We start from the raw sequence: 15,605 nt of genomic DNA, 5'->3' as shown, positions 1-15,605 counted from the left end.
GCGCTCGCCGGATTGGCCAGGAGCGCCGAGCGCTCGCCGGATTGGCCAGGAGCGCCGGGCACGCGCCGTGACGCACGCTGACATCCGGCCCGGCCTTGCACTGCGCCTCAGGTGTGGCTGGCCACCGGTGGGAGGACATGGCGGTGTGCCTGCCGGCTGTGGTGGAGGAGCTGCTGAGCGAGATGGCCGCGGCGGTGCGGGAGAGCGCGCCAAGTACGGGCCCGGAGGGCGTGGGGGCGGCTGCTTGGCGGGCTCCCGGTGCGCCCTGCGCCCCTCGCCCTGGCTGCGGGGTGGCTCCCGGGGGATGCCGGAATTCCCGCCTTTGCAGTCGCTGGCGTGGCCGGCCTGAGCTCACGCGTGGAATTGCTGGAGGAAATGCAGACCCTGTGTGGGAGAGAGCCGCTTCCTTCTCGGGCCGGCAGAGGATGCTGTGCGTCCGCTTGCCCGCTGGGCTCGTGCGTGCATGGGCTCCGATAGCTGCCAATGAGGCCTCCGAACTTAGGCGCTCTGACAGGGTTTTTGAGTTAACTATTCTTAAAGGTTGGAGGAAAGTTAGGGCCACTGTAGTTTAAAAAAAAAAAAACTTTTTTTTTTTTTTGCAAGTCAAAACCAAGGCGCCAGATATATATGCTTCGAAGGTGTAGGGCTGTTCTGCTGCGTTGTGATGTTAGGATGGGCGGGTGGACACGGTCGGCTGCCCTCTCCGGTTGAGTGGCCATGCCCGCTGACCATCTTGGGGACCAACCCATGACTCACACACGGACACTGCTGCCTCGGCTGCATGCTTGGTTTCAGCAGGATTGTTCTCGCCATCCTACGATCTTTGTTGTAGCCACACAGCCCAGACCCACCCACAGTTTTAGACGAGTTCATTTTTGGTGTCGTGATGGGCAGACCAGTCACAGATGAGCAACTCAGGAACAGTAGGGGGACTCTTCCTGTCTTGTGTAACCTCTGAATTTCCCTCGGGTAGTGATGGTCTTAGGTTTTTGACTGCTTCGACCTCAGACTCATTCCAAATGTGCCGTGTCCCCGCACAAGGTGCACACACACACACACACACACGCCAAGTGCTTCATCGACTGCACCCTCCTTGTCTTGTCCTTCGGTTGTCTCTTGAAATCCTCTCTCACTGTTCTTTACTTGGAATTCTCTTCCTGTTTGGGGTTCTTGTTTCTCAAGTGTATTGACTGAATGGTGCACCCGCCAGTAGCAGCTTTCTGCCAAAGCGGGCGGCACCACGTACCGTTGGAGAATTTACATGTCAAAATAGTACTTTTTCCTGCCCTCACGCTCCATTGACGAATAGATACGAAATTGTGTGTTGGAAGTATTTCTTCAGAGAACTGAAAGCCCTCTTCCATGACCTCTAGTTTCTAGTGCTACTCCTGATTTTTATATATGAACTTGGGTTTTTCTCGAACTAGGAACTGCAGTCATTCACTAATGCTTGTGGGGTGTTAGTCCCAGGGCCTCTCTTGGAACAAACTTATCTACACGCATCCTTCCAAGGATTTTAAATCACTTCTAGATTACAACACCTAGCATAATCTAAAAGCTGTGTAGACAATGTTTCACTGAATTGCTTAAGAAGTGACAAGGAGGGAAAAACCCTGCACGTATTTAGTACAGTTGCAGCATTTCCCCCCCCCAAATATTTTCATCCACTGAATCCAAGCAGGCAAAACCCACGGACATGGGAGGTAGGCTGTATTATCCAGGGTTGTCAGTCTGTTTTGCTTTTCCACTCCAGCATGTGAGCATTCAGTGGATCGATTCAGGCTGGAAATGCGTGTCCTTAGATCCTGGGATGTTTTCTTGGTGTATGTCTTTGATGAGTTCCCTGGCTGTTCTTGGATTCCTGTTACTTAGTTCTGAATTCCCTCTGTTCTCCTAATTGACTTCTCTCTCTTATATTTCTCAACTTCGGAAATTTTCTTCCATCTCACCTTCGAGATTTTTCTACTCAACTTTTTATTTTTGCTGTCATGCGTTCTTTTTACAACTCCTTCACTGACTTGCATTCTCTCTGATGATACTAACGACAGATGTGTGAGATTATCTTGTCTGCAGTTTTTGCTCTAATTAAATGTCTTCTATTGTGTCCTTCTGTTGTCTCATCACCTTTAATTATTTGGCCTTTTTTTTTAATGGAAATTAAATGGACCGCGACAGTCACTGTAGTTGTTCTAAGCTGTTTAGTCTAAAAGGCCATTCTGGCTTGGGCTCGCCAGATTCTGCAGTGGAGACTTGTAATGTCCTTGGACTTCTAATGTCCTTCTAATAGCCTGCCATACAAGAGCAGGAGGCCCCCCCGCCACACACACACAGCCACCTTGTTTTCGGTGTGAGGCTTTCGTCCACTATGCCTGATACTCCCCCCAGGCCAGATCTACTGTGTCTGAAGTGATAAATTTTCAAGGCAGGCAGGGAGAGACAATCACCTAGACCTAGGGAGGGTTCTGGGGTTCAGTTTATCACCTTACACAGAAGTCTTTGGGTCTGTGAAGCTTTTTAAAAATTTGTTATGGTCACCAGACTAACATCATTATTTTTATCCCCATTTCTATTTTATAGTTCCTGATGAGCACCTATTATCGTAAGTACAAATCCCATTGTATCAATTTTTTAACTGTTAAATGTGTTGGGCTATTACCTATTGGAAAGGCAGAGAAAGACACTTGCCTTCTGCTTGTTCACTCCCCCAATGCCTGTTAACAGCTGGGCTGACAAGGCTGAGCCAGACGCCAGGAGCTCCGTCCAGGTTCCTATGTCGCGGGGTTGGTGGGGGGACTTGGACATCTGAGCCCCCACCTGCTGTCTTCTCAACACATTAGCAGCATCAGAGGTGGAAGGGCAGGACTCCAGCCAGGCACTCCGAAAACAGTATGTCTGTGTCCCTGCTGTGGCTTAACCACCACTCCAAGTTCCCACCACCAATTACTACTTTAAAAGCAGAGAAAATGGATAAATAATAACAGGATGGAGACAGCTAAGATTTAGGGGGCAAAATGATAATCCCAACTAGTGACTACAAAAATGATTTTTCATCTGTAAAACTAGCAACTATAGGGACCCAGCGTGGTAACCTAGTGCCTAAAGTCCTCACCTTGCATGTGCTGGGATCCCATATGGACGCAGGTTCTAATCCCAGCAGGCCCTGCTTCCCATCCAGTTCCCTGCTTGTGGCCTGGGAAAGCAATCAAGAACGGCCCAAAGCCTTGGGACCCTGCACCCACGTGGGAGGCCTGGAAGAGGCTCCTGGCTCCTGGCTTCAGATCGGCTCAGCTCCGGCTGGTGTGGCCGCTTAGAGAGTGAACCAGAGAGAGATCTTCCTCCTCTCTGTCTCTGTGTGTATCTGACTTTCCAGTAAAAAATAAATCAAATCTTAAGCCACAGAAGATATACTGGCAAGAATATGAGGAAAGGAATAAGAGATACCCAGCTGGCAGAAATGTGAATTTAAAGGCACAGGCAGCAGGAGCTTAAAGCATACAGGTTCTTTACCCTGGTATTCCATTTACAAAGCATACCCCAAGGAAAGAATCAGGAGTGTTCATGTAGACTGCAGTCAGTATGTTCATCCAGTACTGTCTGTGTTTGGAGAGAATAAAATGAGTTTATGAAGTTCTTTGTAGCCATTTTTTTAAAAATGACAAAAATTAGTGAATGCATTCAAGAGATGTTCGCTGTAGGTCATTAGGTGAACAGAAATTTGGAAAGAAATTCATAGTTAACTATTCTTATCTGATGGGTAAAATTTTAACCAAACTTTAGTGGTTTTTTTTTTTTTGTGGACAAAATTTTCCAATGTCAAATCTGAAAAGTACCAAATGTATTCTTTGCCAACCCCTCAATAGTTTGTCCCACACGAGACTAGTTTGTTGGACAATGAGGAAATTGAACACTTCAAAAGCCTCCCTAGTTGCTGTCTTTGTGTGTCAAGCCCTATGACTTTGATAAAATATTAACTTTTTACTGTTAGCCCGACCTAGCCAGTTGCTTTTCAGTTTATAACAATAACACATTCTTATATATTTAAAAAAAAATCCTTGATTGACAAATAAACCACAGCAGTCGGCACCCAGGGACAGTTATTCTTAGGTTTGGGTCAGTACTTTCTTTTAAATTAGCATTTTGAGGTAATTGTAGATACCCATAAGAAAAAAGTTGACATGATGGGGAATTGATGAACATACTATTTTACTCCCAGCCATTCTCTTCTAATCCTATATCATAAGAATTCTCCTGGAGGCAGCACTGTGGTGTAGCAGGTAAAGCCTGCTGTGATACTAGCATCTCTTGGGCACTGAGGTAAGACCTATTCGAATTCCAATCCAGCTCCCTGCTCACGCACCTGGGAAAACTGCAGAAGATGGCCCAAGTGCTTCCACATCCCACATGGGGGATTCAGAAGAAACTTCTGGTCCCTGGCTTCAGCCTGGTCCAGCCTCGGTCACTGTGGCCCTCTGGGAAGTGAGCCAGTGAGTGGATGGCAGACCTCTCTCCCTTCTCTCTGTAACTCTGGCTTTCAAATAAATAAATGTGGATTTTTTAAAAAGAAGTTTCCCATATGCCAGTATTTTCTGAAGTCACCATTTCCACAGCTAGATATCTTTATTCCTTACCTGAAAGTACAAATTTTACATTCAAACATGAAAAAAAATCTGATTAGTGTTGGTGAGGGTATGGAGAAAAACAGCTGTTAAGCAGTGCTTGAAGGAGGGCCATATCCTTGTTGGGAAGCTGTTGGCAATACCTGTGTACATGTCTAAAATTAAACAATTCCATTCTGGGTTAGGGAATGGAATTTCCATGTATGTACAGCAGCTAACGTGTACAGCTGAGCATCAAGCATTGTTACAATAGAATAAAATGGAAACACTTGGACTGCCCAAACGTAGGTGCTTACTGAATTAAAATGTTTACATACAGTTAAGTAAAAAATATACATATATACAGCAGCATTCAATACAAGATGTGTCATATAAACAATTCCAAGTCGCTGAAAGAATAATTTGTATTCAAAATTCATAACAATTCACACATATAAACATGCTGGCTTCAGAAGGTTCCTAGGCAGCGGGATTAAGAGTATGCTTCCGAGGTGGGTGTTTGACCTGATTAAGACACTCACGTGCCATGTCAGTCCCGGCTCCGGTTCCAGCCTCCTCCGGCGAGCATCCAGGGAGGCACCCAGCTCCTGCCACACACACTCCGAGGAGACCACACTCCAAGGGGACCTGAATCTGGCCCTAGCCGTTGCGGCCACTGGGGAATGACAGAGCAGCAGATAATGGTTCATACTCTCTTCCTTCTTCCCTCTCAAATGCTTTTTTTTTTAAAAAAAGTTTTTTTGAATATTATACATTTTTCAGAAACTTCTTAAAGACATATTGTACATACGTACCTGCACATGCAAATGCACAGACACTCTGCGTCATCAAGCATGACAACAGTAACCGGAAGGAAACCTTGAATGCATGTGCTTCCCTCAAGGACGAAGGAAAAGTCAGGAGAAATACACTGCAGAGAGGGCTTGTCTGGAATAGTTTATTCCTTTTCCTCAAAATGCAAGATCTGAAATAAATGAACAAGGTTTTCATGTTTCTTTTTTTAGATGTTCATGTTTATTCTGGGGAACAAGTCTATGAGTTTTGACATGTTATTTATTTTGTTTCCAGTTAAAATTTCAAAATATTTTATTTTTTATTTGAAAGGCACAGTAACAGAGAGGAGAGGAGAGAGAGGAAGATCTTCCTATCTGCTGGTTCACTCCCCAAATGGCCGCAGCAGTTGGAGCCGAGGCGATTCAAAGCCAGGAGCTTCTTCTGGGTCTCCTGTATGGGTGCAGGGTTCCCAGGCTTTGGCCCAACCTCTGCTGCTTTCTCAGGCACATTAGCAGGGAGCTGGATCAGGAATGGATCGCTTGGAACTTGGATTGGTGCCTATATGAAATTCTGGCACTAGCGGGGGCAAGATGTGCCTGATCTGCCACCACACTGGTTCCTAAAATGATTTTTTTTATTCAAATATATTATTTACCATTCCTAAAACTTTTTTCTTTTTTAAGCAGTGAGAAACGGTTGTCCTTTGGGGTAAGTTATTGAGGTAACCTGGAGTGCTGCTGCTAAGAAACCTTTCTTTTTCCCAGGCTGAAGTTTGTCTTTGGTGCATCGGCTGTCCAGGCCTTGGACCTCGTCGATCGACAGTCTGTCACCTTAATATTGTCACCCAGCGGAAGGCAGGTTTATCAGGTAGATGTCTAGAAATGATCGCATTCATCAGAAACCCCTTAGGACAAAACGTTCCATCAAGCAGATTCTCAACTACTGAAAAGCTTCTTACCCAACAGTAAAATTATGAACAATTTTTAGAAGTCTTTGTGTTTAAAATTGACACGTCTGTCAATGGTGTGCAACATGATGTTTTGATATAGACATATGTTGTGGCATGACTAAATCAGGCTCGTTGCCATCTGTTACATGCTTAATGGTGACAACACTTACAATCCGCTGTTTCAGAAATTTGCAGGTTTGCAATACATTGTGAGTAAGTGTAGTGACCATGCTGTCAGTTCAGTGTGTAGGTCTCCTGAGCTTTTATTTCCTGCCTCACTGAGACGCTCTGCCCTCTGGCCAGCTTCTCCTCGCCCTTCCCCAGCCCCCTGCTTTCTGCCTCTGCTGGATTCCACGCCACGCGTTCGTGATGCAAAGTCACCAGTCTGACGTGTAGTTGCCCTCTACTTTTCCTTTGCTGTCTGATGGGAGGCATCTGTCACCTTCACCATTCATTACTTTATGCTCGCGACAGCAGCCAGAATGTGTCCTGAGAGCCTTCCAACACGCTCAGGTTTACCTCTCAGAAACCATCTTCCCAAACTGCCAGCAAGGCAAGCATCCATTGCCAGACAGCGCTGAGCACAGGCAGTCTCCTTGGAGCTTGCTTTTTGCCCCCTTAGCGCTTATACCAGAGACAGGTAGGTTTGTGAGGTACTCTGAATTACTTTTGTGTTTGATGGGGAAATGCTCTCCGAAAGCCCAGCAGGCTGCAGCATGCCGTCTGTTTTGTGGCAACCGCAGTGGCATCTGGCTACCCCACACTGCCTGACTCTAGTCGCATCCGATGCTTGACTAGAGACTGGGCAGGAGCTGCATGCCAGCTCTGGCCACCCACGCCCTCTGAGGAGTCATCTGAGATGCTGGTGGGTGAAGCCAGGCTTGAGGGGAGTCTTGCGATAAAACAGAAATGCTGGCAGTCTTGGCCAAAGATTTTGTGCCTAGTTCAGAAGGTTAAAAAATAAGCCATTAGCCCTTGTATGTAATCCAGGCTCTGCTGAAGGACCAGGAAGGGATAGGTTGTTCATAATCCCACTTTATTTTAGGTGGACTTAGCAGAAGTGAGACCGGGTGAATTCATTGTTAGGGAATGAATGACTCCAGCAGAGCTTAGTGGAGCAAGCTGCCATTCCACATTGTTGCCCAACTTCACTGACCTGGCAAAATGTTAGTGTTTCTTCACTAAGAACATGGCGTGGAATGCTGCAGGCAGAACTTGTAGATGGCGTTTTCCTGTGCTGCCTATTGGGAGGATTTTCTCACTCACTTAATTGTGCTCAGGGTAACACTCACTGTGTAAACCCGAGGAAGTGTTTTCTTTCCTGGCTATTTTAATTATTTTAAAATTTCTTTGTTATTTGAAAAGCAACAACCAAGAGAGGAGAGAGGGAGATCTCCCATCGGCTGGTTAACTGCCCAGATGCCCACAAGATGGCTAGAGCTGAGCCAAGCTGAAGGCAGGAGCTTCTGCCAGGTCTCCAACACGGGTGACAGATCCCCAAGCACTGGGGTCGTCTTCCCTGGCTTTTCCTAGGCCATCAGCAGGAACTAGTTTGAAAGTGGAGCAGCTGGGACTTGGAACTGGTGTCAGGAGATCCCAGCGTTGCATGTGCTGGCTTTACCAGCTGTGCCATGACACTATCCCTGATTTTTGAGGAGCTGAAAATGCCCAAAACTAAAGAGGCCTTCAAGTTTTTCCTGTGACTTTTAGTCTTGGGTGCTTATTCTCAGTCCCACCCTTACATTAACACTTGACCTAGGCAAGCAGACAATCCAGCTGTTCTCATTCTGTAATCCAGTTGTTACTCAAAAAAGAAGAAAAAATGTTAGGGAAGGCGCTGTGGTGCATCGAGTAAAGCCACAATTTGCAGTGCTGGCATCTCATGCAGGTATGAGTTGTAAGTCCCAGCTGCTCCACTTTGGATCCAGCTTCCTGGTAATGTACCTGGGAGAGCAGTGCAAGATGACCCAAGTCCTTGGGCCCCTGCACCAACAGGACACAGAAATGAAACTCCTGGTTCCTGGCTTCAACCTGGCCCAGCCTCAGTCGCTGAAGCCATTTAGCTGCAGTGGATGGAAGTTCTCTCGGTCTCTCCTCTCTGTAACTCTACCCTTCATATAAAACTAAATCTTATAAAATTTGAAAAAGTCTTGTTTGGAATATCTTAATCATTGTTAACCTTTGTTTCTGCCAGTGGTCACTGTGCCTTGTTTTTTGTCATTCACGTCCAGTAAGACATTGCACTGCTCTATAAGTAATAAAAATGCTAACTTCATAGAACCGTGGCTGTCAGCTTGGACTTTGAATTGAGACTATCGAAATATTACACGCCCTCAAATTAAACTTAATGGGTGCACTATCTAGTTTTATAGTAAGGATTGGCTTAATTCAGGAGTTGTATAACGTGACGCTGGCTTGATACCCAGCTGGTGTTTCCACGGACCAGTCTTCCACTGGTCCACCCTGGTGCTCCTGCAGCCCTTCAAGGGTAATGCAGTCCCCCTGATGTTGTGTCCCAGAGCTGCCTTTTCTGTCACCTGAATTCTCAGGTTCTCTGCGGGTCATTCATTCAGGGGAGGCTGGGCTGGGCTGTGGGGACAGTGACCTCCGATGCTGAGCTTCATCTCCCAGGAAACAACTGCAGCCCTGTCCCCCTTGGTGCTCCCACTTGCAGCAGCAGCCCCAACCTGGGACGCCAGGGACCTGTCAGCAGAGAGGAAAGGGCAGAGTATGCCCAGTAAGTTGTAACATTTCTGCCTAGCTAGTCACTTCTGCTGGCTACCTCAGGCCCCAAGCCAGCATGTGCTTTAATAAACGAGGAATGCAGGATCCCTTGCAGAGAGAGCCACTAACACTGGAGCAATAAATGACAGTGCATCACTGGGATGAGGCTGTCAGGACTTGGAAAAGTCAGAAAACAACTACCTGCGAAGGGGTGACCATTCAGGCGGGGAGCCCTGGAAAACTTAACAGACCTGCCAGTGGAATCCCTAACAGGCAGTCACAGAGTGGCCTCTTCCTGTGTGTCTCTTTAAAAGCACACACATAAAACCTCCCTCCTGGGGATAAAAATTCCAGACTATAGAGCAGTTCCTGTAAGGGGAGGCCACTTCCCTACTGAGGGATGAAGAAATGCTATCCGAACCAGATTGTCCCTACGGTCAATTCCCAGTTCCAGAAGCTTCCAAGATTATTGCCCGATGATCAGATATATCTGTTTCCCACTGCTAAATTAGGAAGAAGCAAACTCGGAATGTACCCTTTATATTTTTTACTGCCTTGGACAACTGCAACTTTACTTGCAGTCTTAGCCAGCCTTTGAAAGGGTCAGACAAGGGAAGCCCTGTAGGACTGCTCCCCATTCTGAGTCACCAGGCATTTCTTCAGCACCGGCCATGGCACATTCTGTAGGATTGAGAGACTCCACGGTGAGAGGGAACCCGTGAGTCACTCAGGGAACTATGCTTGGCTGAATTTAGATCTAGAGAGAACAGACGTGGGAGGTAAACAGAGGAGGGGGAAAAAAAAAGATGTGGGGATTCATTCATTCATTGGTGACAACCCAGGAATCCAAGAATGACAGCATCGCTGGCTGTTGCAGCCTCCTTCAGGAGTAAGCAGAACAGTCTTGCAACATGCTCCTTCTGGTTGTTGACAAGACCCCCTGGGACATTTTTCCATTGATATTCAATTGCAATTGATATGTTCACATCACTGCCCTATATAGGAAACGAGATGTGACTTTTCAATGCCGAATTTACAACTCTGACTGAAATGCTTGATGGGTTGGCATCTTCTCACTGGTTGCTCATTTCTGATAATCCTACAACCTCAAGGAATTCTGATTTTGCAATTAAAAAGAAAACATGGTGAGGTGGGTCCATCATGTGACCCACTAAACACATACACACAGAGGCACCCCTTAATTCTGCTGCTACTGCTTTGGCTAAAGCTTATAGCTCATCTGTTGCTTTAATCTCTGTAGGAAACAAAAGGATCCTGGGGTGCTGACACATTGTAATTCCAAAAACAAGCCCCCCAAAAAGGGACTTGGCTTTTCAGTTTAGATTACCATCCTGGGGCCAAAACCTCATTTGATAGCTCTAAAGAACAGTTCCTTATAAAATAACCCCAGGATGTTTCTGCTTCCCGTGGTAACTATTAATAACCTCAGACTTGCAGTTTGAAAATTAACTCTTCAGAATGAAGCCTCCAGACCTTGGCGGTTGGTGGCAGGACTGAAGTGCCTGAACAAATGTGTGTAGTCATACGAGTCTTATCTTGCAGACACATCTCACTTTCGCCGCTCTCCAGTGCCACAAGACCGTTTGTTCCTGGGCCGCGCCTCTCCCCTGCCCCCACAGCTGCGTCCTGCGAGATGAGCTGGCAGATCTGGGCTCGCCCTTCTTCCTGAGACCTCCACCCCTAGCGAGCGCTGAGTCATCCCTCGGCCGCTCTCTGATCCCTTGGCCTCACTCGCAGAGGCTCTTGAGGGGCCTCATCCCACTCTGAGTTCCTGCTGTCTGGCTTCCTCCTGCCCTCCACTCCTGCCTGTTCTCACCCACCCTTCAGCTCAGGCAGTTCACACGTGCTCAGTTAACGGACATGATAGATGCCTGCGTCAGGAACAGACTGACCTGTGCGGACGGTGGAGGGAGTCTGTGACTCTTGAGTTCTGTTGTGTGAAGTCCTGGAGGACAGAGCACTGGGACACGGGGAGGAAGAGAGTCCCCCCTTCTGTGTACAACATCACTGCCTTTCTTCCCGGGCACACTGCAGAGCAGGGCTCGGTCGTGAGGGAAAGAAGCGGTTTCCTGCACCCCATGTGAGGCCTGACCACCTCTGCCCTTCTCCCCAGGTCCTGGGAAGCTCTGGGAAAACCTACACCTGTTTGGCTTCTTGTCATTACTGCTCATGCCCTGCGTTCGCCTTCTCGGTGCTACGGAAGAGTGACAGCCTCCTGGTGAGCAAGAGGAGGGCTCTTACCACCTGCGAGCCAATCAGCAGGCCCTTTTTTTATCATTTAAAAGTTATGAAAAATGGAAGTTGTACTACGTCTTGAAACAAACATGTTTTATCTCTGACAAGAACTTAACTGTTCTTACCTCCAGTTGATCATCTCTCAGGGTTTAAACTCCCAAAATGTAACGTCTTCTTTAGAACCACAGCAGACTCCTTTAATTAAAAAAAAGGTCAGGGGTTGAGGCTGGAGTTGTGGCAGATCTGGTTAAACCTCTGCCTGTGACACCGGCATCCCATTTTAGGCATCAGTTTGTGTCCCAGCTGCTCCACTTGTGATCCAGCTCCCTGCTAATATGCCCTGGGAAGGCAGCAGAGGACGGCCCGAGTCCCTGGGCCCTGCACTCAGGGGAGACACAGAAGACTCTCCTGAGTTTGGACTGGCCCAGCTCTAGCCATTGTGGCCATTTGGAGAGTGAACCAGCAGATGGAAGATTCTCTTCCTCTGTAGCTCTGCCTTTCAAATAAGTTTCTTAAAAATCCTAGGAATAAAAAAAAAAAATAAAATTTCATGGATTAAACTTAAGGGAGGTCAACAGGGCAATCACGGAGGCTGACCTTGGGTAGTTAGATGCCCAAAAGAAATATTAACTAAATCAAATGGTCATTATGCCCGTGCCAAACTACAGCCATGAGGTGTGCCTTCCCATCGTGCAGAAGACAACCTTCCACGTGGGATAAGTGACTCTGCCTGTCCTGTAAGCCTTGGCTGATTTTGCCCAAACCTAGAGCACAGAGCCAGGATCAAGACATTTCTTATTCCCAAGGGAAAGGCACTGTCCTAAGAATAGGTAACGACTTTTTAAAAAGATTTATCTGAGAGAGATGGCTGCAAAGGCCAGGCTGAAGCCAGGAGTCTGGAACTCCATCTGGTCTCCCATGTGGTCAGCAGGGGCCCAAGTATTTGGGCCATCTTCTATTGCCTTCCCAGGTGCATTAGCAGGAAGCTGGAATGGAAAATGGAGCAGATGGAATCCAAACTGACAGGTGCTACTTTTTAAATGCTGCAAAAGAAGAAAAGCAATGGCGTCCGTCCATTCTCCTTCCTGGAGTGTAAACCATCACTGTGAGCGTCTCTGGAGGCACAGAAGGAAAAAACATAACGCTAGAACTAACAGGAGCCTTGTGCTTCACCCAGAGCAGAAGGCAAAGTGAGCCAGTGTGTGGCCCAGACACCCCGGTCTCAGCTGCCTGTCTGCAGTGTAGGCAGTGAGCTAAAGGCCCAGAATGTGTGCACCTAATCCTTTCCTGCCACAGAGAACAATAGCGAGGGGCACGGCTTAGACAGGCCTCCTGTTTCTAACTGCTTTGTATGTTCTGTATTCCAGTGCAAACATCTCTTGGCAGTTTATCTTACTCAGGTTATGGGGACCTGTCAGCAACTGAGTGTCTCTGACAAGCAACTCACTGACATCTTGTTGATGGAGAAGAGACAAGCAGCCTAAAACGCACTGATGAGATTCGTCCCTTTCAAGATAGAAGTGCCACCAAGAAATGCATTTAACATGTCTTGATTCACACGGGAGAGGAGCCATGACATGGCTCTTCAAGACTTGTTACTGTCCAGTCCATCATGGGCTGCAAGACAGGCTGTGAGTGTGGGGAGTATGCACATGGCTGCAAGCCCATGGGACCAGTGTTGTGGCCTAAGAGGTTTCAGCCTGTGGGTGCCGACATCTCAAGAGTGCCAGTTTGAGTCCCAGACGGTCCACTTCCCATCCAGCTTCTTTCTGATGCACCTGGGAAAGCAGTGGAGGATGGTCCCCAAGTCCTTGGGCCCCTGCAATGATGTGGAAGAGAACTGGAAGCTTCTGACCCCTGGCTTCAGACTGACCCAGCTCCAGCCATGCAGCCTTAGGGGACGTAAACCAGCAGATGGAAGATACCTTTCTTGCTCTTTGCCTCTCCTCCTCTCTGTAACTCTATCTTTGAAAAAAAAAAAAAGTCCTAACAACCTTGTCATGAAAAACCTAAAAAACATCTCTGAGCCTCCTGGGTAAAAATGTCCCTGGGAGTGGGGCCCAGGTCCTCGGGCCCACCTCCAAGATGCGTGCTAGATCCTTGAGCCCCAGGGGTGGAGATCCAGTAGGGATCTGATGGGGTGCAGGTCACCTGGCTCAGGCCCTTGGGGCCTGTTGTGCAGTGCCAGATTCGATGGCAGGCGGTCCAGTGGATCCTTGGGAGTCTGGCCTGGGATCTTCATTCTGCCTGGGCAGTGGGTAGTGGGTTCGTGAGCCCCAGGGGCAGGATGTCCAAGATGGCTCATGTCATCTGGCCCAGGTCCTTGAGTCCTGTGTGGTGGGTACCAGATCCATGAGCTCCAGGGTGGGGGTCCAGCAGGGCTTGGGTCACCTAGTCAGGCCCTGGGGCTCACCTGTGTGGTGGGTGCCGGGTCCGTAAACCCCAGGGGTGGGGGTCCTTGGGCCTACCTGCGTTGTAGGTGAAGGTCTGACAGCCCCAGGGGTGGGGGTCCAGCAGGGCCTGGGTCACCTGGCTCAGGTTCTTGGGCCTGCCTGCATGGTGGGTGCTGGATCCATGAGCCCTAGGGATTGGGAGTCCAGAGGGGCCTGGGTCCTCTGGCCCAGATCCTTGGGCCCACACGCTTTGTGGGTCTGGGTCTCTGAGCTCCAGGTGTGACGGGTCTGGCAGTCCCCAGGTTGCCTGTCTGGGGTCCTTGGACCTGCCTGCATGATGGGTGCTAGATCCATGAACCTCAGGGATGGAGGGCTCTGGCAGAGCCTGGGTCACCTGGCCCCGGGTTCTAGGACCCACCTGCATGGTGGGGGTTGGGTCCATGAGCCCCAGGGGCAGGGAATCAGAAGGGGCCTGGGTATCCTGGCCCATGTCCCTGGATCTGCCCAAGTGGTAGTCTGTGAGCCCCAGGCATGAGGGGTTTGGTTGGTCCCAGGTCACATGGCCTGGGGCACTGGGCCTACCTATGCAGTGGGTGCTTGGTATGAGAGCTCCAGGAGTGTGGGTCCAGGGGGACCTGGGTCACCTGGCCTGGGTCCTTAGGTTTGCCTGTGTGGTGGGTGCTGGATCTGTGAGCCCCAGGGGTGGAGTTCTAGTGGGGCTCAGGTTGCCTGGCCCAGGTTCTTGGGTCCACCTGCATGGTGGTTGCCAAGTCAGTAAGCCTCAGGGTGGGAGGTCTGGCTGGGCCTCGGTCGCCCGGCCCAGGTCCATGGGCCCAAGTTTGAGAACCGGTCCTCCTCAGCGTAAAGGGCGGAGTGCTGGACAGCAGACCATGGTGCACACAGAGGACATGGTAGCCCACTGGGGCCTGCAGAGGACATCTGGTACCACAGCAGAGAATGCAGAACAGAACATAGGGACAACTACCCCAGCCGAACATTGACAGCGGATCTCTGGGTGAGTGGAGACTCTGAGGTCGACTGCATCAGCCAGTGGAAGGGATTCTTTATCCATTCCATCGGCAAGATTGACAGCTTCTCAGAATGATCGCATCCACCTGGCAGAACCCTCGCAGCACGTGCCTCAGTGTGACCCTGGGTTGGTGTCGGGTAGACGTTCCCTATCCTCGGGCACTGGGATGGCTGGGAGGCTGGGTATGGGCTCTCCACGTATCTATCCCCTCTCCCCAGAAATGGGAAGAAGAAATAGAAAGTTTGGAAACAATGATTACACCCACTTCTCCCTCATCTTAGATCCTTCCCACCCTGACCAACTATGTAAGCATCATCTAAAATAATAAAAAGTTTTCAAATGTCCCTGGAAGTAATGGAGCATTGTGGGGTCAAATAAAACCTAATACTGCTCCAACCATTAGAATTCTTAGAGGACTGAATTACTGATTTTTTTTAAAGAATGGAATGATAGCCCAGATGAGTAAGGGAAAGCTTATATGGGTGCAGATTCTTCTCCTTGGGTTCAGAAAATTATTCTGCAGTAATGAAAGATGAGAGCAAACATGTGGCTAAGCAGCAACAAGTGTGGGAAAAGCTGGGTTCCTGGTGTCGGTGTACTGGTGCCTTCTGTGCTATGTTGGTACCACGCAGCTTAAATGGGCTGTGTGCTCAGATCATGCCTAGAAGAAAGCAAGAGCTGGTTTTGCACTGCATGAATTTTTGGATTTTGGACACACTAAGGAGCAGACTGAAAATCCTGTCCTGGATACTGTTAAGGACTTTCTGTCTAAAGAAGAAAAGAATCATGTTGGCAGGGACGGAGCAGAGATTGCACTGGAGCCCGAGAGAGAAGGGAGCATGTGGCGGGAGGGTGGAACCAGG

At 48.7% G+C, this 15,605-nt stretch overlaps 1 protein-coding gene across 1 annotated transcript; it reads left to right on the top strand.

Annotated features, from left to right (window-relative positions):
• Positions 1–100: 100 nt before the first annotated feature.
• ZSWIM7 (zinc finger SWIM-type containing 7) lies at positions 101–13,290 on the top strand. The gene is made up of 5 exons (XM_041001360.1): positions 101–213; positions 2,578–2,599; positions 6,155–6,257; positions 11,198–11,302; positions 12,687–13,290. Exons 1-5 carry the CDS (start codon positions 138–140, stop codon positions 12,801–12,803), a joined length of 423 nt encoding a protein of 140 aa, XP_040857294.1. The 5' UTR covers positions 101–137; the 3' UTR covers positions 12,804–13,290.
• The last annotated feature ends 2,315 nt before the right edge of the window (positions 13,291–15,605 follow it).

The sequence above is a fragment of the Ochotona curzoniae genome, unplaced genomic scaffold (assembly GCF_017591425.1).
Source record: "Ochotona curzoniae isolate NIBS_2020 unplaced genomic scaffold, NIBS_Ocur_1.0 scaffold_2453, whole genome shotgun sequence".
In the NCBI taxonomy this organism is placed as follows: Eukaryota; Metazoa; Chordata; class Mammalia; order Lagomorpha; family Ochotonidae; genus Ochotona; species Ochotona curzoniae.
Note: the sequence above shows the minus strand (reverse complement) of the source record. Positions and strands in the feature narration are given on the sequence as shown.

What these genes read in the sequence shown, in the direction of transcription:
- ZSWIM7 (XM_041001360.1), top strand. Translation starts at nt 138, where the DNA reads ATGGCGGTGTGCCTGCCGGCTGTGGTGGAGGAGCTGCTGAGCGAGATG. An exon ending in CCTGATGAGCACCTATTATC is followed by an intron (nt 2,600 to 6,154) that starts GTAAGTACAAAT and finishes TCTTTTTCCCAG; the next exon opens with GCTGAAGTTTGTCTTTGGTG. An exon ending in GGAAGAGTGACAGCCTCCTG is followed by an intron (nt 11,303 to 12,686) that starts GTGAGCAAGAGG and finishes TCTGTATTCCAG; the next exon opens with TGCAAACATCTCTTGGCAGT.